At 42.0% G+C, this 21,949-nt stretch overlaps 1 protein-coding gene across 2 annotated transcripts in view; it reads right to left on the minus strand.

Annotated features, from left to right (window-relative positions):
- The window catches only part of LOC141738714 (macrophage mannose receptor 1-like), a 60,570-nt gene extending 56,809 nt beyond the window's left edge, over nucleotides 1-3,761 (minus strand). Inside the window, exon 1 of one of the 2 annotated variants that reach the window (XM_074574535.1) lies at nucleotides 3,564-3,761. In XM_074574535.1, the coding sequence (XP_074430636.1) occupies nucleotides 3,564-3,624 (61 nt within the window). In that variant the 5' untranslated portion in view covers nucleotides 3,625-3,761. The remainder of the gene's footprint in view (nucleotides 1-3,563) is intronic. The other variant, XM_074574536.1, reaches the window with a different exon arrangement.
- Between the last annotated feature and the right edge of the window lie 18,188 nt (nucleotides 3,762-21,949).

Below are 21,949 nucleotides of genomic sequence, written 5' to 3' on the forward strand. Positions count from 1 at the left end.
GAAAGCATCTACGCTCAAAAGTGCAAAGCAGCTGAGATGCGGATCTAGTGTCTCCTGTAGCTTTACAGCATGGCTTAAAGTGAAGAGGAAAAACACACTCATGGTATTATTCCAAGCTGCAGCCACAGGAGTTATTGAAACAACGGAGCGTGCACACCATACACTGCAGATGTTGACACTGAGCACACCAGCAGCACTGGCTCCTTGATCCTGGCTCCCAGGTGTGAGGAGATGACAACAGCCATTAAGTTCTTCAGGCTCTGCTTCCCCACAGTGGGGAGTTCTGTTCCCATAAGCTCCACTAAAATCCTTAAAGTCTGAACTGAGGGGAAGGATTTTTTTTTAAGCTTCATACACAAGCTACTTGTAGGGCTGGAACGGCATATTCATTTTTCACTCAAGTGCAGTAATCAGTGATTCCTTTCTCCTTTCTTACATTTCTCCATTATGAATGAAATACTGGCAACAGTGGGATTTGCCATCATCAGGTATGTCTCTTAATGACTTATGAAAATCTACAAGGCTCTTCATAGCTCCCAAAGTTATTTCTCCCTCTTAGTAAACAGCGCTTCACAGCATGCATTTTCATGTATTCAAGTTTTATTTCAAAATTGTAACCACTAGAAAAGTTTTTAGCGTCTCTTACGCTTGTATGTACTATGGAGTGCAACATTTCTGAGCTGGTCTTGCCCAAAGACTGAGAATTTGTCCTCTCTGATTCCCCAAGACACATTTTAGCACAGTAACTTAATAGTTCTCTCTGATATTGGATCGCATAATGTAATAGCATGCACAAGGTCTTAAAACTATTTTAACCAGGCTAGAAGTTAGGAAAGAGAAATATTAATTTATGTGACTCTGGGAATTTAAGGTAATTAAAACATTATTTATATTCATGTATGATTACCAAATTAAACAAATTCTATAATGGAGAAATATTTAAGGGGAAAACAGGTTAATCACAGAAAACTTTCCCTTCTGTACTGAGGCTCCAATGTGGAAAGGATCATATTTTTCTGCAGAAGAACAAACTGGGAACAAATAACCTCTCTCTCAGAGAAACAGCTGACCTAGACTTATCTCATCCATGGTTGTTTCCTTCTCCTGTCCTTTGGCTTCCAACTCACTGGGAAGTAGTGTAAAACTGATGAGCACTGGAGACAGAAATTGTTGCCCTTTGCCAATCTGTTTTACTCACAGACAATACAAGGAAATGTATAATTATCACTGGTGGTGATAACTTTTTTTATTCTTCTTTTCTACTAGCATTTAGCACAATGTTCTTGTAAACTGATATATGCAATGCTTGCAACTCTCCTTTCCTGAAATCTTATTTAAAGTTTCTAGGTAAAAGAGATGTCAGGCATTTTCACATGTGTGGAAAACACTGCCTGATCTTTCAAGCTACTAAAATTGCATTTGTTGCCTAAAATAACATGCCTTATTTTATGCCACTTATGGTGTAACAGAGAGGATGCTATGCACGTGAAAAAGCTACACCAAAGTTGAAAGCCTGGATTGCTGCACCCAAGCCTGAAAGGGTGCAGAGTTTTGGTGTCAGAAACAAGGTTAGAAAGCTGAACAAAGAGGTCTGGCCAGTGGGGGGGGGGGGGGGGGGGCGGGGGGAATATCTTTGGTCCTCTGCTTTCCTGACTGCACCTCTACAAAGAGTTAGCAGACTGTAAACACAACACGGCTGCTTATACAAGGGCCCCAGTGCACACAAGGCTCTGACAGGGAATTATACACAGGTAAGCAGCTAAAGAGCTAACGCAGAAAAGCAGGCATTGAAAGTAAGTTGGCACCAAAACAGTGGGACAGCACAGGAGGCAGCAGGATGCAGGAGCAACTGTGGCTGAGGCTGTAGTTGCAGGATTTCTTTCCACTCAGAGTTGCTCCTGTCTCCTTTCTGTGTTCTGCCTGCTTGGACACCGAAGAGGACTCCCATACAACACTTCCCATGTGAGTTATTAGATAGTCCAGAAGAATATGAAAAAGCAAAGTATTTGTGCAACACTTTCTATGCCCTGCCAACTCTTCTCTGTAAACACTTGATACCGCTCCCGTCAATATGATGAGTTGTGTCTGTAAAATGGGCTAAGCAGAATGACTCATATAACTGTTACTGTGTTTCACTGTTCTGCAGCAACATTTGTTACAGAGCTCTCATAACAGGGTACCATTCTTTGCTATAGATGAGCTGTAGGTGGTACCCTTAAAGGTCCACCACAGCGTGATCATGAGTACCACAGTCTTGGTACTTTGAATTACACCAGTTTCTAACAGACTAATCCATATTTTGAAAATTACTCTGGGAAGGAGGTTCTTTAAAATGCATAGGAATGTGCCAGGCATAGGAACCAACTCACCTCACCGTTATAACCCATTCAGGGAAATCTAGCATCTTTTCCTTCAACTGTCCTAAGTAGATCCTAAAACAACTTTTCTCACAGGCTTTCATTTTTCTTTACCCACCACACAGTGACTATTTGCCTATCTCTGGCCCCAGCTTATATCCACAGAATTGTGCCATGTACTGTAAAGTCTCACCGGCCAAGTATCTCTTCCACCGTAGAGATTTGCCATATGCCAAGGTAGCTTCACACTCTGCAGCATTTCCAAACTATCACAGATTATGCAAGTGTAAATCAAGAAGCAACTCATGAAGCCAGTGAAGTGCTACCAGGGTTAAACGCTGATGGAGACCATCAGAAGAGCACACCAAAAGCCAGAAGTGAGAGAAGGGGGAGCAATGAGGCAGCAAGCAGGTAGGATGACTGTCTTCTCCAAGCAGACTCTCACTTACCAGATATAGCCTACAATCATTGCTGCTAATTACACAAAGCAAGAAAGGTTACAAGGCAGTGTTATGAAGTTGCTCTTCAGAAGACCTCAAACCGGAGAGCAGAGGATGCTGAGAGGCTTTTGGTAAGGGCAGACACAAAACTTCAACTGAAAAATAGCAGTGCACTAGAAATCACGGTAATTCTCAGAGCGAGAGAGTACGAGCTCCAGGTTTCCCCAAGAGACGCAGCTTTCACCTGTTTTCACAGCTCTGATCCGTGCCAATACCTCAGCAACCTTAACATCCCGCCACGAAAGACGCCTGCCAAAAGCAGGTCCCTGGGCCCATTGAAGACCAGAGGACTGGAGCAAAAGCTCCGACACCAGGCGCGAGGCAGCAGCCGAGGGAAAGCTGGGTGGCAGCATGAAATCGATCGAGGGCTGAAACCACAGGGCAGCGGGGGGAAACTGAGGCACGGCCGGTGACAGCCCTGTTTGCGTGCCCATGGTGTTATGGGTGCCAAAAGGCCGCCTCATCGGGCATCTTCGCCTACCGGGCACCTCAGGGTGCAAGAGACAGGTAGGGCGGGCCCCTCGGCCCGCCCCGCCGCATGGAAGCTCCCCTCAGGCAGCACCGACGGGGTTAAAATGGCGGCGGGCTTCTCCACCTGCCTTGACGCTCCCTCCCCCTACAACCCCAGGTCAGGCTGGGCTCGGTGTCCGCCGCGACCCCGCTCTTTTCCGCGACCCATCCCTCGCAAGCCCCTACGGGCACTTACCCAGTAGCGGAAAAACCCGGGGGAGAAGTGCGAGGAGAAGCAGGAGTGGGGAGGGAGCCATCGCCGCTGTGAGGAGAGGGCTTCCCGCCGGGCAGGTCCTCCGCACTTGTGAAGGGCTGGTGGATCAGGGGAAAGCTCTGGGCTCGAAATGATAAGGAAATATCCTGTCACATGGGGCGTTTTGAAATAACAGGAATTCGCTGTTCAAACTTTGCTTTCCTAAGCCTTTTTTTTTTTTTTTTTTTTTTTTCTTCCCCCCTCAGCGGAGGGAAGAGCCTCCTTCCAGGCACATGCAGGTGATAACGTGGTGATAGCTGAGAGGAGGGCTGGGTGGTTGGGCTTGGGTTGTTTGGTTTTTTTTGTGGTGGTGGTGGTGGTGGTGTTTTGCTGGGTTTTTTTATCCCCTTTGCCACTCTGTCAGCTTTGCATGTGGGTCAGCCCTTTGTTTTCCAAGAAAACGAGCCAAACCCGCGCCGGGGGGAGGGGGACATTCCCCCCCTCCTTTCTGTGGGAGGTGAACCCAAGTCTGGAACCAAACCCCCGCTCGGAACGACCGGGTTTCTCCGGGACTGCAGGAGCAGCAGAGACCTACTTTGGGGAAACCAGGATTTGGGTTGCTTCCCCGCGTCCCTCCTCCCCCGCTGCCGAGCAGGTTGCTCCAGCGGCCGCCGGGAAGCGGGGACGGGACGGGACGGGGCGGGGGGCGCAGCCTGTGCCCGGAGTTGGGGGGGAAGGAAGAGCCGGAGGGGATGCGCGGGCTTAGAAAAAGTCTTAACGAGGCATTTTCTGAGCTCCAATAATTGAAATCAAGCCTATTTATTTATTTATTTATTTATTCTTCGGGCTGTGGTGGCTACATCTGCTGTTAACAGGATTCAAACCTTGCGCACAAATCGAGCGCAAGGAAGAAGCCAACCTTGCTTCCCGGCTGGGTTTATCCAAGCTGAAGCACCCAGGTGGAATTAATGACTCTTTCTGAAAAGGTGCATTTAGAGCACAGTCTGTCTTGAGATTTTTATGGCTTCTTCCAGTGCTGGGTAGGAGACCTCTCCATGCATTTTTTGTGGGGAGCAGCATGTTGTTATTTAGAGGCCATTATCAATATATGATCTGAAGGGCCCCAAATGGATTGAAAACATAAGTCTTACTGCTGGTCTGTAACATACGGGACTTATCGAGCATTGTGAGACAGCATACGTGCATTTGCAAAACATCAAGACTGCTTCATGTGTGTGAAGCATGTTGTACAGCAGCTGTCCCTGTACTGTCATGCACTCAGAAATCTCGTAATTGTTGGAAAAAAAACTTTGAAAACCTCCTTGCTGGAAGTTCTGGATGGAAAAGTAGAGCATGTCCAGGGAAATACCAATGTGAGATTAAGTATGGAGGGAGGCACGGAAGAGTGAGAAAGTACTTTGCTGATATTATTGGAGGAGAAGCAGCAATCGACATGAAGTCCAAGCTCATTTGAAGTCCATGATGAAACTCCCATCAGCATTGGAAGGGATTCCAGCCAGGCACATCAGCTGTGCTGTGCCCTCCCGTGGACTACGTGCGGGAAGTGAAGAGGAAGTGCTTCATAATTTCTCTTGACATCTGTGGATCCACATAAAGTTCAGGAACAGCCTGGCCCAGGGACAGGAAGTGGGAAGTATTTCAGCTATAATCGGCAATGTTCTGCATCATTATGTTGATGAACTCTCATCTGGGAAACTTCATCTATTGTACATGACAGTATATGTCAGATATTTATTATTTGCTAACTATTTGCAATGGCCTTTGTGCTGAACGAAGATCTGAGTGCTTGAACTGAAGAGATTATTCCTAACACAAATAATCATAGTACAATTCGGAAATGAAGAATTCCTCCATATTCTAGCACTACCACCTTCAAAAGATTCAGGCATTCAAAGCTGTTTTTAGAGATGGAAGAAAAAATATTTTCTGAAGACACCTTAATATTTATTTTATTAGCAGTTAGCAACACCTGGAAGCACAGGAAAGCATCTAATTCTAGAAGAAACAAGTCAGAAGATGGAGATGCAGATGCTGCTTGCCCCAACAGAATACCGTTATTTTAAGACTGGCACTGAAAGTTTGGGAATTTGTGGTATAAGGGAGACACTGTGTGAAGTTCAGTCTCAATGTAACTAAGTACAACTTCCACAAAAGTCTTTAGATCTAACCCAGATGATTCAAATAGTAAAGAGGGCTACACATAACTTAAGTGCATAAGTGTATCACACAAATAGGCAGAAAAACGGCAGTAAGTAGTTGAGTAGTTACACCTATTTGGCGGTCAGTATACCAAGAATGAGCTATACTCTGAAGTGATACAAGGACCTGTGTTAGGCCATTCTTGAAGATTCTCAAAACTGAACTGGACTAGGAGCTGAGCAACCTTATCTAAATTTCAAGTTAGCCCTGCTTTGGGGAGGGGGTTATACTGTATGGCTTCCAAAGGTCCCTTCCAACACCAGAAGAGCTGATTCCAAGACAAGTATTTCAGCCTCTCTTGGAACCGAATTCGTTCCCTTCCTGATCTGAGAACTACCCTTTTCTTGTTGTCCTTTGCGTACACCAGAAATACTGCCACTTCAAAGCCATTTTGAGTGTGGGGGGTGTGTGGGTCTGTGTGTGTGTAAACCCTGTCTAGAGCAGCACAGGTCCCAATGAGCTTTTTCACGTAGCCTCCATGTCTCATCTGCAGCATACTCCTCAGCAGTTATGTTTGGATCTGGCTTGCTCTTTGTCACTCATCACACAAATGCATGAATTGTGTATTCCGGTCTGATATAGTCCAAGGGAAAGCTTTCTCTCTTTTGAGACAAAAGGATTCAGCAAAGTCTCAGGCTGTAGTGATTGTAGGCAAATAGTTACCAAAAGTCCAATCTGCTAAATAACTAATGACAGGATGCATGCCCTAGATAAACATATGTTTTCATCTCTCTCTGTGGGTAGCAAGCAGCTGCCATTTACGTTTGGAACAGAAAGGCCTAAATTCCTCTGAAACAGGTCGGACCCTCTCTACTTCTGGCACATCCAGTACTTGCAACTGGTGACTGTTCCTGGCAAAACACCCTGAAATCCTGAAGTCACAGTGGCCCTTGACTTTGATAGTCAACAGCAAGATGGAAAGTTCAGTCTAAATGAAATCATATCCAGACCTGAAACATAACGTGGCGGTTCCGTTTGTGCTGAAACAAAACAACTACATTATTATCCGTTCTTTCCCTTTTACATCCAAGACATTTTTTGATGTTTCATGTGGGAACCTGCATCTCAGGTGGCATTCAGTAGTTTTCTATACATTTCTAATGTCTGCATGGTCATATATAATAAACATATACTCAAGAACAAAATGTGCATTATTTGTAATACCTGTACTATGTTAAGAAGCTATATAAACAAGACATTGAGCAGGGGAAAAAAAGGAATTGGCAAAGTTAGTATTTCCTTTTTAGGCAAATCAGATTACTCAGAAAATTTATCCAAAAACTGATTTTGAGGTTTCTTATTTCTAAAAACAAAATATAATAAAATGTTTTATGAAGGAGAATAATCAGGGTTTTGATATCTGTTACCAGAGAACCTTTACCTAGAAAAAGTCCTTTGAGGATACTATTAATATAATGTATAATACTCACTTTAAATTCAACTAATGCAATCTTCTATATGTGCTTTAAATTTAAAAAAAAAACATTAAAAATTCCAACATTCTGCCTTTACTGCAAAGCAAGAATGTAATTTTTCCTTGCATACACTTTAATTGCTTTACAAATATAAATTATTGGGAACGTATGTATATTCAAATGATTTCTAACATTTCAAGTTCAGTTTATGCTTGACCCACACTATGAAACTAAAGAGAAATGTCCATGCCTTTGCCTTTGTAGTTGCTTACAGCTACAAAGGAGTGTGTTTGCATAGTTAAAAGCCACAGTAAACACAGCCCAAGTTTTCAGATGCTCAAGCCAAGTAAAGAAATTCTAGAAGGTTTCTTCTTTCTGTCATCATAGAGGAGTCTTGAGTGGCGAAGGAGAGAAGATCCATGGCTGAGGAACACCCATTGTGCCTACATAGATCCTGTTGTGTGCCTTTTATCAGTTCTCATTTGATTTTTCCATGGTATTTTACTATGTCGTGTTTCAGAAATAGATATTGGATTGTGGGGTAGGGACTGTTTTTTATAAAATAAGAATAAAAGGACCTTAATCATAATGTGTTCACATCTTCACATTCATTCAGGGAATTCATTCGCTGCTTCCAGCCATCTCCAGGAAAGCAGGGCTCCATCACGCATTACAGTCACTTGGGAAAACAAATGCCATAATTCTGAACACCTCCCCCTTCCTTCTTCTTCCCCCAGGTTTATATACTGAGCGTGATGTCATATGGCATGGAATATCCCTTTGGCCAGTTGGGGTCAGCTGTCCCAGCTGTGTCTCCTCCCAGCTTCTTGTGTCCCCCCCGAGTCTACTCGCTGGTGGGGCGGTGTGAGGAGCAGAAAAGGCCGTGAGCGCTTAGCAACAACTGAAAACCCCAGTGCGCTCTCACACTGTTCCCATCCCACATCCAAAACACAGCACTACACCAGCTGCTAGCAAAAAAAGTCAGCTCTATCCCAACTGAAACCACGACACTTGGGAAGCAGCCAAACACCTGCCTGACAATGGGAAGCAGTGAATGAATTCCTTATTTTGCTTTGCTGGTGCATGAAGCTTTTTGCTTTACCTGTTTAACTGTCTCTATCTCAGCCCACAAGTTTTTCTCACTTTTACCTTCCTGATTCTCTCCACCATCCCACTGCAGGGGAGTGAGTGACAGGCTGCGTGGGGCTTCACTGCCGGCTGGGGTTAAACTCCAACAGACACAGACTAAAACATTATTTATGAGGATTCTTTCAAGAACGTTAATGTTCTATACGTTCTAATTAGCATATAGGAGTCAGACAATTTAGCTTTATTTAAACGAGAATCTTTCAGGGTTTCCTCTTAGCTTTTAACTCTAAAAGGAGTTAAAAGCTAAGAGGAAAATCACAGAAAATGGACAGAAATCTTGAATTCTCTCTTAAGAATTTTTGATGACAGGCAAACTAAATGTAACTATCAAATTGAGGAAAAATTAGAGCACTGTTGTGTATGAACTAAAAGAGCACAAACCTGTGGTTGCCAACCAACAGTCACCAGAGCTGATTTCAAATGTGGCTAAGACTGAATCAGGCACCTTTCCTCCCTACAGGACCTAGTAGAAAGAAGGGTTATGAAAACTTTCAGCACTTTTTCATCTCATCTCTTGCTTTTTAAGGCTTAAGCTCGTCCTGTTGACTTCTGCAAGCACAAAGAAATGAGACAGCTAATAGGAACAGTGAATAAAATTGTGCATAAGTTGAGAGGATCCAGTTCAGCACTGGTTTCACAATACCATTATCTCAACAAGAAATTTTGACCACTGGTGAGAAAAAAAAGTAAAGCACTGACAAGAAAGTAGATTTATTGCTCTGTAATTGCTTTAAATCCCACCAAAAAAACCTTCTAAATACCCAAATGTGTTCAGCCCACCCACACAACTCCTAAGACAGCAGTGCAATCATCATAACCTGCCTTTGCTGTCAGCGGAGAGAAAGAAAGGAGCAATGTGGCTCCCGTACCCTTTCATGAACACCTCAGATGTTCACTTTTACCTAACTTGAGCCTGCATTCCTGCACAGGATACATGCATCATTGTGCTAAGTAGAGCGATAGAATAAATACTCAATCTGAATAAACATTTTGTTTTTCTCAAGGCAACACCTCAAGCCTTTATTGTGAAGCCCTATATGCTTTTCTTTTTAAAAAAAAACTTCTTTAATTACCTTTTTTACCTTTAAGTTGTCCAGCATAAAGAAAATAAGATTAACTTCTTATTCTACAAGTTATAGCAGGTATCTGTTGTACAGGGAGAAAACCGCTCACCACTGATGTGGGAGGTGAAGTACCTTAGCTCACTCCCAGAACAGAATTGCTCTCCCAAATGAAATCCATGCTAGAAATCCCCTCCAGCCAGGAGGCAGGAAGGGAATGCCACTGTAGTAAGCATTGGTTGCTCTTCACAGTCTATTCAGTTTTCTCTCCCATTCTGTAATAATAAAGCACTCCGAGGTGATAACTGTGTGAATTTTGTTTTAATTGCAGTGCTCTGCATGGCAAAGAGCTGTACACAACCAGAGCAGTGGGACCTACGGCGCTGTTATCTGCGCAAGAGACAATTATAAAGTTCTGGACTGCCATTTCTCATTTATCTAGGTGCTGTAAGTCTTTTGATAAAACTACTTCTCAATTAACAAAATGAATACACATGTTTAATCCCCCTCGTAACTTTACAAGTACATCAGTGCTCTCTAAGTTTTCTTCGTGCATAATAATATCCAACTATGTGGATATTACTGCAGACAAAGGTCAGCAAAATTTGGAACTCAGTGGGAGTTGAGCAGAGGACACTTTGAAATGAATGTAAGGCCCTAACATACTGATAACAGTTATTACCTTTGAGCTGTACACTCAGTTCTAGTAATTCCATGGTTAAAGAAGAGATGCAGCAGAAATGTGGCAGTTCCTAGACGAAATGGTGTTTAATAAAGGATTAAGAGATTTTCTTACCAAGAAATAGCTTTTTAGAAATGAAAGGCAAAAGTTGACACGTGATGGAGAAAGATAAACGGATAAACGGTACAGAGCTGGTTTGTCAATCCTTTCTATTTGCCGTATCATGGTACAAGCACAAAAAAAGAGTCCAGTTTAATTCCAAAGCAACAGTCTTCATTGTCACTATCAACTGAAAATATAACCATAGACATGAGCTGTCAGAGGTCCTTCAAGAACTACCATCCTTCAGGAAAGAAATAAATCAGTAGGAGACTATTTAAAAAGAAAATTCTGAGCAGGTTATGAGATCAATAGGTAACTGTCAGGTAGAAAGTCTGGGTTGGCTTTGTTTTCAGAGAAGAGGGTTATTTGGGGTTTCTTTCTTTGTTTTAACGCTACTTCAAATAATCTAATTTTGGGTTAAATCATAGGCCATACTCCTTAACCACAGATTTAATCCTGTCTCACAGGAATAGGAATACTATGGCATTCCTACAAGTATTAAAAGGATACCTGAGAAATCTTTAAATCATTCTTTTGGCAACTGTTCTGTTGGTTAGTAGTTGAACAACATTGCAATGTTCTTTATTATAAATAAAAGTCTACATCCATGATCAGTATGCCGGTAAGTTTATGTCATCATGAATGTTAATTCATGACGGCTACAGTAGCAAAGTACTACTTTGTGAGAGTTTTATTTGAAAAAAGGAAACGTTTTCAGTGCAATTTCCCAGAGTTATGGAATTAAGCAATAATATGAGTCAAAAAAAGGCACGTATTTTTTAAGAAATTGATGCTATCCCTAATATTAGTCAGCTTATTGTTGCAGAAGTTTAAACATATTCTAACCTTAAGTTTATGTTATGAAGTGTTATTTACAGTACAGGCTTTATCCATGGGCAGAATATTAGATTTTTGGAAGGAAATTATACCAAATTTCACTAAAGGCACTTAGAATTGCAGTTATGTCTGTGATTTAATGTTCATACCTCCTGTCTTATTCAATGAAGTCCTTAAGCCTGTGCTGTATGAAATTTTTTCACCATTTTTGCAGAATTTAAAAATCTTTTTCATCAGAAAATGAACTCAGTAAACTGAAATATTATGGAGTATTATGTAAACTAAACAGTCACTAAGTACGTATTACTGTGTTTTCAATATAGTAGGGGAAAAAAAGAAATTTTATTTTGCAGAACATTGTTACATTTCCTTCTGATTTCAACAATAGAATTTGTCTTTTGGTAATACTTCCTGCAGAACAGAATAAAATTTCCACACCTTGGTTCTGTCTGTGCCAGAACAGCCTGAGCATCCCTCCCAGTGACTTCCCTTTCGGCCAGCACCAGAAGTGAGAGATGGCCCTCTGCCCCGCTACAGCTCACCCTCTGTTTTGCTCGTAAACGTGCCAGGTTTGTCTCTCCTGAGAATGACCGAGATTGATAATGATGTTTTTATTTGACATTGTTTAGTCACCAATTAATGTCATTTTGATTAGTCCAAAACTGTCTATGCATTCAGACACAGTTCACCAAGTTTGTTTGAAAAGTGAATGTCATGCTGGATTCACAAGACGGGATGACTCATTAGACCACAGCAGGGTGCATTAGATCTGGGCACGTGTACGGCGATGGATGCCTCCCACAGTGGATTTCAGATCCCCACAGCATGTCCTGTCACTGCAGTGTCACCCAGGAACATTGCCAGACCTGATGAACACGCAGTTCTCTGCAAACCAGTCCTAAGTACCTAACTTAGCGATCCTGTGTTTCACTTCGTTCCTGCCCTCACTTCCTTACTCTTAAAATGAGATAATTACTACCTCCCCCGACTTACTAGACAAGCAAATATAGTGATGTGTATATTGAGTACTGAATACAGTGAAATTTATGAGCCAAAAAGTGGCTGAGACAGTCTCAAAGCTATTCTGCCCTCCAGCCTATTTCCAATGAAATAAAAGCTGTGTAACGATTTTGTAGACTGTGGTATGCGTGAAAGAGGATGACCTGTGAGACAGGGATAGAGGGAGGGAGGCTGGTGCTACCTGGTGTGTGGGAGTAGCTCCGATGGAGAGAGCAGCAGCAGACCTGCCGGGGTGTGAGGAGGGGCTGGGATGATGCTGAAAGCTGCTGGGAGAAGGCACGTACTGAAATAGGAGACTGGAACTGGTGTGAAAGATAGATACCTTGGAGCTTAATTCTTACCTGGACCTCAGGAGGCTGCTGGATTTGCAGTAACAAGCCTTCTCCCTTTTTCCTCTCCTCCAAGAGATAAACACCTTACCACTTTCTCTCAATGCAATGTCTCCTGTGCTAGGTCTTAGTGGGAGAAAGATAAAGAGAAGACAGAAGTTTAAACTGCTCTCCTCCTCTTACGGAGTTTTGATGACATACGAGGGGTGAGTCTAAGTCTGTAAATCATCATTTCTGGGAAATTCAACAGCCATGCCTTGAATTTTGAGAAGTTTGGCAAGAGCTCCAAAGTTATTAAGAAATGCAGGAACATGTTAAATACATGAACAGCACTACGCTGCCCCGAAGAACCTGCCATCTGAAAACTGCTCAGTGAGCCGGTAGTGAAATTGTGGCCAGAAGCATCCTAACTTAAGCCATCACTTCAGCTCTTCACTGGGTGGCATTTTCAGCAGAAATGCCCCGGTATGAAAAAGCAGAGAGACTGAATCACCTTTTTCTCTCCTACTGGGAAGCATTATGAGGAGTCAGAAAATCTCACACTGCCTCAGAGCCAGGCTGTACCTGTTGTGCACGTAAGGAAAACAGCCAATTTCACTGTTACTTGTCCAACTTGTTTTCCATTAAAAGAAATATTTTTAAATGTTGAGATTTAAGTGAAATGTCTTGTACCACTGTGTAACGGACTCAACAGGCATTTCCTTGAGAATATTTATGAATATTGACTTTGTAAAATCTGAAAGGGAAGTAGTACAGATTCCTGGGAGCTATGCCAAGAGATTTTGAATCCAGGGAAACAGTGCGCTCATGATGTGCAAACAGGTCTAGAATCCAGAGCTCCTGGAATTTAACCTCAGCTACCGGTTTTCTGCATGTTCATGACTACTATCTCTTTTTTTGCACCAGCAGTGGGGATCAGCCCTCACACATGTGGACGTCAACAGCACTGTAGGGCTGAGGAGCCTCATACACTCTCCCTTTCTCTCCTACGAAATAGTCCTCCTCCCTGGCCAAACGGCAATGGCCCTGTCACCAGGAGAGCCTTCATCTCCTGTTTTCATACAGGTACAGGTTGTTTATGGGTGACCTGGACTCCAACTTTTGTAGGTATTATTTTCACAGATGGACAAGACATTTCTTATGTATGTCAAAGTGAAAAACAAAACAAAACCCCCTAACCACACATGGGAAACACCATCCAGTAAAAGGTGCCTCCAAAGAGGAAAGGCATAATACTCCCAACCAGGCAGGGTCTGGAATTATTTGCCTTTCCTGGTGCCTTGGCTAGAAGCAAGAGATCAGCCACAGTGGTGCCTGGATTATTTTGATGCATCATTTCAGTGGGAGTTAGGCATCAAAATGACTTTGAAAAATGTGAAACCTAGATGTTTATTTAATCCTAAATGTGAAGTCTCAAAGCTGATTAAATGGCAGTTAAATCAGAAAAATTCAAATGGAAACAATTACTCTGATAGGTTATGAATCTGATAGGTTATGAATAGTTTTGAGATAGGCTAGGTTTTTCCCTTTTTTGGACACTTTTTGTCAAGACCAACGTCTTTTCCATAATTTGCCATCTCCACCTTTTCGCGGAAGAAACTTCTTAATATTTCAAAGCACTTCTGGCATTTCAAGCACTGTGAGAGTCCTTAGATAAAAAATACTGATTTTTCGTTGCCTAGTAGTTGGCTGTGCTATCTGCATTTAAACCCAAATTAGGTTACCTCTGCTAGCAATCCCAGAAGTTAGGTATTATCTGCAGCACTCAGCTCAGTACAAGAGATCCTCACAGTCTGTTTCTGGAGGTACAGCAGCAACTGTGCCATTTGTCACTTCAGTGTGTAACCACTCAGGCAGGCCCAGCGTGGGCAGCCCGCCAAGCCACCAAGACAGCAACGCCACGACAACTTTGTTCTCTCTTATTTCGTTTCATAGTGACATTGTCATCTTATCTAAGCTTTCTGGAGAGCAATGTGTTTGAAATCACGAACAACTTAAAATATCTGTATTTTCTGAGAACAGCTTCCTTCTGCAGTATCAAAACATGCCATTTGCTTTTTCTTCCTAAAATAAAAATACTCACTTCAGCTCTGTGCTGCGTGGAGGATTTATACAGACTATTCTTCTTAGGAGTCCTGGCAGCCCTTCCTGCCTGTTATCTGTGACCAGAAGTGAGCTGATGTATCAGTTTTTACAGGAAACCAAATCAGCAAATGTCACACAGGCAGCGAAGCAGGATATAGTAAACTATGCTCCGTATATACATCCCGTGCTTCCTTTACGTTCTTAAAACTGAGAGCCAAGTGGCAAACAGCAAACGTAGGTATGGGGTGGGGGAAGAAAGCTGAAGTGCTTCATAAATCATAAAACCCGATTTTCCCTACAGTCTAGTTAGTGCAAATGTAAGCAGTTGAAGATGAACACTGAAGTGCTCAGGATATCGCGTGCCACAGGAGTTGGAATACTGTCCAAAAAGACTTGCATATATATACTTAATTTCTGTTCATTTTAATAATTTTCCTAGGTGACGTACTTAACTATGGCACCCAAAGCAGGAAAGTTCTGTAAGTCTCTTAACATTAGAGAACATGCTGTAGTTCTGATTTCGCTCAGAGCCCTGGGTTACTTCACATCTTTTATAACACAAAGAGGTTACTTTTTACATAGACTCAAAATACTGTTTGGTTTACAGACAACTGAGGGTTTCTATGGATAAATCCCCTCTATACGAAGCATGCGTTTCCCTCTAGAAACAAAGCTTTTTTATTAAAGATTAATTTATTTCCACAAAGTCATCTTCCTTCTTTGTCTCTCCTGATTGCATCACCCATCTCAAGTGCTAACTTGCTTTTTTCCTTCGTTCTCTCCACCACTCAAGTCCTTGAGACCCTGCCCCACATGTCATACCCAATTTGAGTGAAGGCGGTGCTTGACAAATTTGGCATTGAAATACTAAGAAAAGATATTAAATCCATTTAATTGTGATCTGTTGCTTGTCATAGCTATTCCAAAGTACAACATTACCCAAAAAGATTGACTATTATATTCCATGTTTTTCCACAGCTCCCTTCAACAACTGCCCCTTCTGGTCTGTTCTGCAAGACAAACAAGTATTAAAAATAAAAAGTAAAATAGCCCAAATACCTGTAGTGAGCTATGGAGAACAAGTCTGGTTTAGCTGAGAAATTCAAACAAAGTAAGTATTTCTGGGTGATTATGACAGGCTAGATCTGCAGTCAAGATCCAGTTTATGGCACAACATCCTTTACAGTTTTGCACCGGGAGTAACAATCAATAAAAGATCAAAGAATGAGCGAAGCACAGATTAGGATCCCTGCAAAACATAGGCTAGACGTGACATCGTTATCACTACCTGAATACGGCATCCTCCTATCAAAGAAGCTAAAGACCCTCCCTTACCAACCTTCTCAAATGAGACACGAACCCTTCAGGTTTGCAGTGCTGATACTGATCTTATGCAGCACCCATGTTTATTCTTAAAATAAATTAACCGAAAATTATTGTACCTCAGTGGCCAATTTATTTTTTTTTTACAAGGGACAATTTAAAACTTTGCGCCCTCAATGGAAACAGAAAAAACAGGCGATCTTGATATTCCAGTAAACTCAGTGCACAAGGTGGGCTTAAATATTCCATGAATATGCAGACAGTGCTACAGCTGTCCCGTAGGACCCCAGGGCTTACGAGGGAATCATGAAAGAGAGATTTTTGGCAGGCTGTTGATAAGAAAGATTCTTAAGCCTACAGGATTTACTGATGTGGAACATGCAGTGGGGCTACTGATACACACCAGCCTGGCGGTAACGAACCAGGAGCTCGTATTCCTTCATACTGCAGTGGAACATTCACAAAATAAAATCACCTATGTAGGAGGCCAACACTATTTTTCCTGACTGCTGCCTATATGTGAAACTGTATTGCAACTGTAATAATAACAGTTTTGCTATTAGTGAGGATACAGAAAATTAACTCCGCAGGCACCCACCAGTCAGCCTCTAAGTCCTTCCAGTCCCTCATTTAGGAGGAGCAAGTGTGCAGTGCCACCCTCAGTCTGGAGCACTCTTTCAAAATGCTGACATGGAGTCACGCCTCTGGTGTGACCCCTTTGCACAGCCCCGGATAGCCCTGGATATGGAGGTCCCCACGAGCACGGGCATTTGGATCTGGGTTTGTTGGAACACATCCAGGGAATGCTTTTTATCAAAAATATGAACTGACAGTAGTTCTGACCAGAGCTGCTACTTATGTGGTTACATCTCTGACTCAAATGTCTTCCAGAAAAAAAGGAGGGAGGAGTTCCAAGACCATAAACTGAATATAGTCAGCACCAGCATTATATAGGTAACAGAAGAGGTTATAAGAGTCAAAATTGGCATTATTATACATAATTCCAATGGATAAAGGGCTGGAGCACCTCTCCAATGAGGACAGGCTGAGACAGTTGGGGTTGTTCAGCCTGGAGAAGAGAAGGCTCCAGGGAGACCTTATAGTACCTTCCAGTACCTGAAGGGGGCCTACAGGAAAGCTGGGGAGGGGCTGTTTGCAAGGGCATGTAGCGATAGGCCGAGGGGCAATGGCTTTAAACTAGAGCAGGGCAGGGTTAGATTAGACATTAGGAAGAAGTTCTTTACAATGAGGGTGGTGAGACACTGGAACAAGTTGCCCAGAGAGGTGGTGGAGGCCCCATCCCTGGAGACATTCAAGGCCAGGCTTGATGAGGCTCTGAGCAACCTGATCTAGTTGAAGATGTCCCTGCTCACTGCAGGGGGGTTGGACTAGATGAGTCCCTTCCAACCCAACACGTTCTATGATTCTATGATAATGGGGACATTATCACTGTCAAGGCACACTCTGATTCAGCACATGGTCAAACTGTTTGGAGCAGGACAATTCTCTTTGAACTTGGAGGAGAGGGAACTGCAAAGTACCCATTACTGGTCTGAAACATCTTAAAAATCAAACTGAGTAAAGAAAACAGCCAGAAACAAATCAAGTGACCATAAACTGCAACACTGGTCCCCTCCTGGCAGACCACACGAGGATTTTGCAGCAAATCTTCAATAGTGAAATGTGATTTCCAAATACTGAGGAGAGCCGTGCATCACACAACGGGCTGCAGCCTGGAAGACTGGGGAATTGGGAATTGAGCTGGGAATTGGGACCACTAAATTTGAGGTTTGTTAGGATAAAAATGAAAGGAAAATGCAAAATAGGATGGAGTAGGAGGTAAGACAGAAAATAGGAGGAAAATGTCAAGATCACCAAGTTTTTGCGTGCAATAGAGTTATTGATTTATTTGAAAAAGAGCCAATACAAATGGGAGAGGGAAAAGACTCACTTTTTCCACCTAATACTAAAATAAATTTAAAAAGGAAGAAAAGGGGTTGGTGAAAGTGACTTGTTAAATAGAGTATTTTGAAGACCAGGATGGGCACTCCCAACGTGATTACAAATGTGCTGCACTTGGACCCAGTGCTGACACCATGTTTTATGAACCTGATTCTCTTTCAGCTGGGAGTTGCCTTTATGTAAACCCTATTAAAAAAAAAATCATTAAAATTACCCAAAAGAAAATAGAAAAATATGAGGAGGGAACAGATTAATAACACAAACACCATGATAAAAACACAGAAACATACTGGATTATGCTGAAGTGGAAACTCTTACAAGGTTTATTAAAAATTCTGCTTCTTAATAGGGTCAGCTAATTAGGCAGACAGACATTTCCGTCAGAATATTATGTTCAGCACAGTATGACACTTTAAAAACAACAACTTCCAAAGGAAAGCATTTACTTTTAAGCACTTACATCTATTCTATTTGCTCTACCCAAATGGTACAATTAAAATAATTAGAATAGCTTCCTCCTGAGCGAAGTATGAGAAAGAAATGAAGAGCTGATTATGAGATTTCGATTGTTATCTTTAGAACTGTTCCATAACAGAATATTTTTCTAGCAGTTTATTTTCAAAGATGAGGCCAGGACACGTGAAAGAGAATAGTCCCAGCAGAACCCACTGACTGATTCTTGGAAAAGCTCAGAGCCTTCACCTACCTGTGTGGTAAAAATCACAGCCATTCAGTAACGCTTATAAAGTTATAATTTCTAACTACTTGGAATTTGTGTGCTTGCATTAATTCACTGTGGAATAAAGAAAATGCTTTATTTTCAAATCTATCCGCGGTGTTCTGGAAGTATGTCCATATTTGTCGCAGATTTAGAATTTATTTTTTTTTCTTCCCAGGAAGTTGCAGAAACAACCTATGCTCTTGAAGGATGTGCTTTCACTTTGGAACATATCAATTAACACGTGAAAAATCGAGACACAAACTTTGATAAATGCAGGGTTGGAATGGGCTGCTCTTACACTATCAACAACCAACTTTCTCCTCCATTCCCCCCCATCCATCCATCCATCCATCCATCCATCCATCCATCCATCCATCATATGAAGTCCTTAGCAACAAACTAGAGTTCAAAGAACGTACAAAGTCTGTAGCAGAGACAAACAAGACTGCAAAAGCTGTTAAGTGCATGGTCTAGTTGGCACGAAAGCTGCAATAATCTCTGGGATTGTATAAGCACAATCAAATTTTTAAAAGCAACAATGGGTGGTGAACCACTCATAAAAGTTTGTGACAGCCTTGCCTCAGAAACTAAAGTAATTGCCTTTCTGAATCCTGTAATGGATAAAAATAGCAAAAAGGATGCAACAATCAGCTTCTATCATTAAACCTTTTGGAACTAAACTTCGGTCCCCAAGAAGAGAAGTGTTTTTTTTCCTGGGTTGAAATCTGGCCAATTCCTTTGTGAAACCGTACCACTAATGAACAAAAAATAACGCCAATCAGAAAATGATGACCCAAAGTTAATGGCAAGGTGCTGTGTGAAGAACACGTCGTAGGTCAAAGCGACATTACAGAGACTTGAAAAATACAAAGCCCAATTATGGGAATTGTGTGACTGAACCTGGGATGAAGGGAAGGGACGGTGCTTCAGAGATTAAAGAGAAGGACCGTCTGCATTTCAGAAAACAACTTAAAAGCTCCACGAGACACCTGTATTATTGTGGAAGGACAACCTGCAGAGTGGAAATGTCCAAATATAGGAAAAAAATATATATGTATATATAAAATTAATTATATTTATGATTGACTAACCATTAGTACTTGTGGGCTTACTTACTGTAAGGACCAAGTATGAGAAAGCATATGAAAGAAGGAGATAACCATTAGGAAACATATATAATATGTGGAACTGATTGAAGATAGAGAGAGAGAGAGAGAAAGAGAGAGAGAGGAGAGCTGGGATTTGGATTCTTTAGACTGCTGCTGCTGAACTACAGGATCCCCCTGAATGCTGCTCAGCTCAGCGCTGTTTACAGATATGCAATTAATAGCTTGCTACCTACTATCTGTCCTGAAGAAAGAAACCCGAGCAACAAATCTGATGGCAGTTTGAGCCTCATGGATACACAAATTCAAGGGAGTCAAGTTCTTGGAAGAGGCAAAATTAGGGACAGGTTTGAGCGACGAAGGCAAATAACTGCCCCCTGAAGCGACCAGTGGGACTCTGAAACCTTGGAAGGAGCAGCCAACATTTACAGGAAGCCTTGATTATCCGGAAGATCAGAAGTGCTCAAGAGTAGAAAGCATGTCTGCTTTGAGAGAGAACAAGCTTACTAAGATAAATTACTAAATTAAAATTATCTACTTTACAGTTAAGTGAGCAGGAGGAGGAGTTTTAAAAATTACTAATGCTGAATCCTACTTGAGTGTCATTACCCACACAATCAGATAATACAAACCACGACTCCACAGAAGCTGCAAGGAATTTGTTACAAAGTGAGAATGTGGGCTCTGTTAAAGCAGTCTTTTAGACACCACCTATGTTTTCTCTGAAAAACACCTATTTGAATGTTTCAAGAGCACATTTCAATGAGGTGGTGGGTACCGACACCGTGTTCTTACAGAGTTCCAGAGAACCATGACTCCTCTGTCCTCAGCTGAGCTGAGCCTTCCATTTGTTCTGAGGTAAAATACCATATTTTTGTGTAATCATCATATTACCTACATTCCTCAGGGCACGTGGTTTTTATTGCAGCGTTTGCCTAAACGGACTCTGCCACAATTCTTCAGCATCAGCTACAAGAGTAGCTCACCAGGGGAACACAGAAAAGGACTAACTTGGGGAAATTTTCGCAAACCCACAAGACATTAAAACCCAGGGATCTGAATGTTCGCACTCCTTTGTGAAGCTCAGTAAATTGGGACAGTCTGACACATAGTTTGCAAAAGTAAACGCATCTGCATAATCCACAAATACCTGAGGATGTGTGACTCAACGGAGGTGAGCCATCTCAACTGTCTAGAAATAGATTCCAGCGTGATCTCAGTAGCAGTCAGGGCAGATTTGTTTGCGTATTTGTAAATCATGCTTAGAAAACAGGTAAATACTGTATAAAATTAAGTGGTCCGGGCATGGATGCATTGAAGGGTTCCACTTCTTGATCCATGTGCCTCCTATAGCCAAAAAGTGGGAAACAGAGACACTGACCAGTCAAATAATGATGAGTTTCTACTGATGAACAGTGTCACGCTGGTGATGGGCTTTACCAACCACACAACACGTTCCTGCTGGATTCAGCACCAAGAGGGCCCAAAGTACAACTGCGAAGGTCGTACTTGTGAGATATGACCAACAGCAGGAACATGGGGCATAAACACCAAACTCCAGTGATTTTACCAACCAAAGGTGCATGTAAAAGCACTCCAAACTCATGCTTAACGCGGTTAAGCAGAGTCAAAGCAAAACACTAGTGGTTATTTCCTTACATTTTATATCAACTCAAGAGATAGTACTCTAAAGACGTTCTCAGTCTACAACTGGAAATATGTATTTGCCTTTTTTCCCCCATATGATTTTCTGTATTATTGCGTGTTACCCATGTAGACTCCCAACACTGATGTCAAGTTTCAAAAGTGCAAATCAGCCTTAATCAGTGGAAGTTTCTCCACAAGTTCTTTCACAATGGCTTATTTCTCATTTCTCGCTTAAAACACAGATCATGACTGGTATCAACCAAAACAACCTTGACTTAAAACAACCCAGATAATTTAATTTTACAACTATCGTGAGAGATAAAAGTCTTTATCCTGCAACAGAGTAGCACAAGATTTTGAAAACCAGCTACAGTAGTAAAACAATACATTAAGGTCCCCAGCTTCGTAATACAAGATGAAGTGACTGCTAATGAAGAGATATTACATATGAACCCGTTCATTGAAAGTCTAGTGAAGATATAGTTGGTTTGACCCCCTTAAACGCAGACTGAGGAATATTTTACTTGTTGCCCAGATTTAAGTACTATGTAACAAACTCTCAAACTATATTTTCATCACAGGCATCTCAACAGCAACACGCTTTCTGGCCAAGAGAGAGGGGCAGTAAAGCAAACTCAGTATTAATTCCCCGCCCGCTGTTGTAAATCAGAGACATTGCATGTTTCATTTCTACACAATCTGTAGGACTTTTGATTCTGTCAACTGAATC

Source organism: Larus michahellis, chromosome 2 (genome assembly GCF_964199755.1).
Source record: "Larus michahellis chromosome 2, bLarMic1.1, whole genome shotgun sequence".
NCBI lineage: Eukaryota > Metazoa > Chordata > Aves > Charadriiformes > Laridae > Larus > Larus michahellis.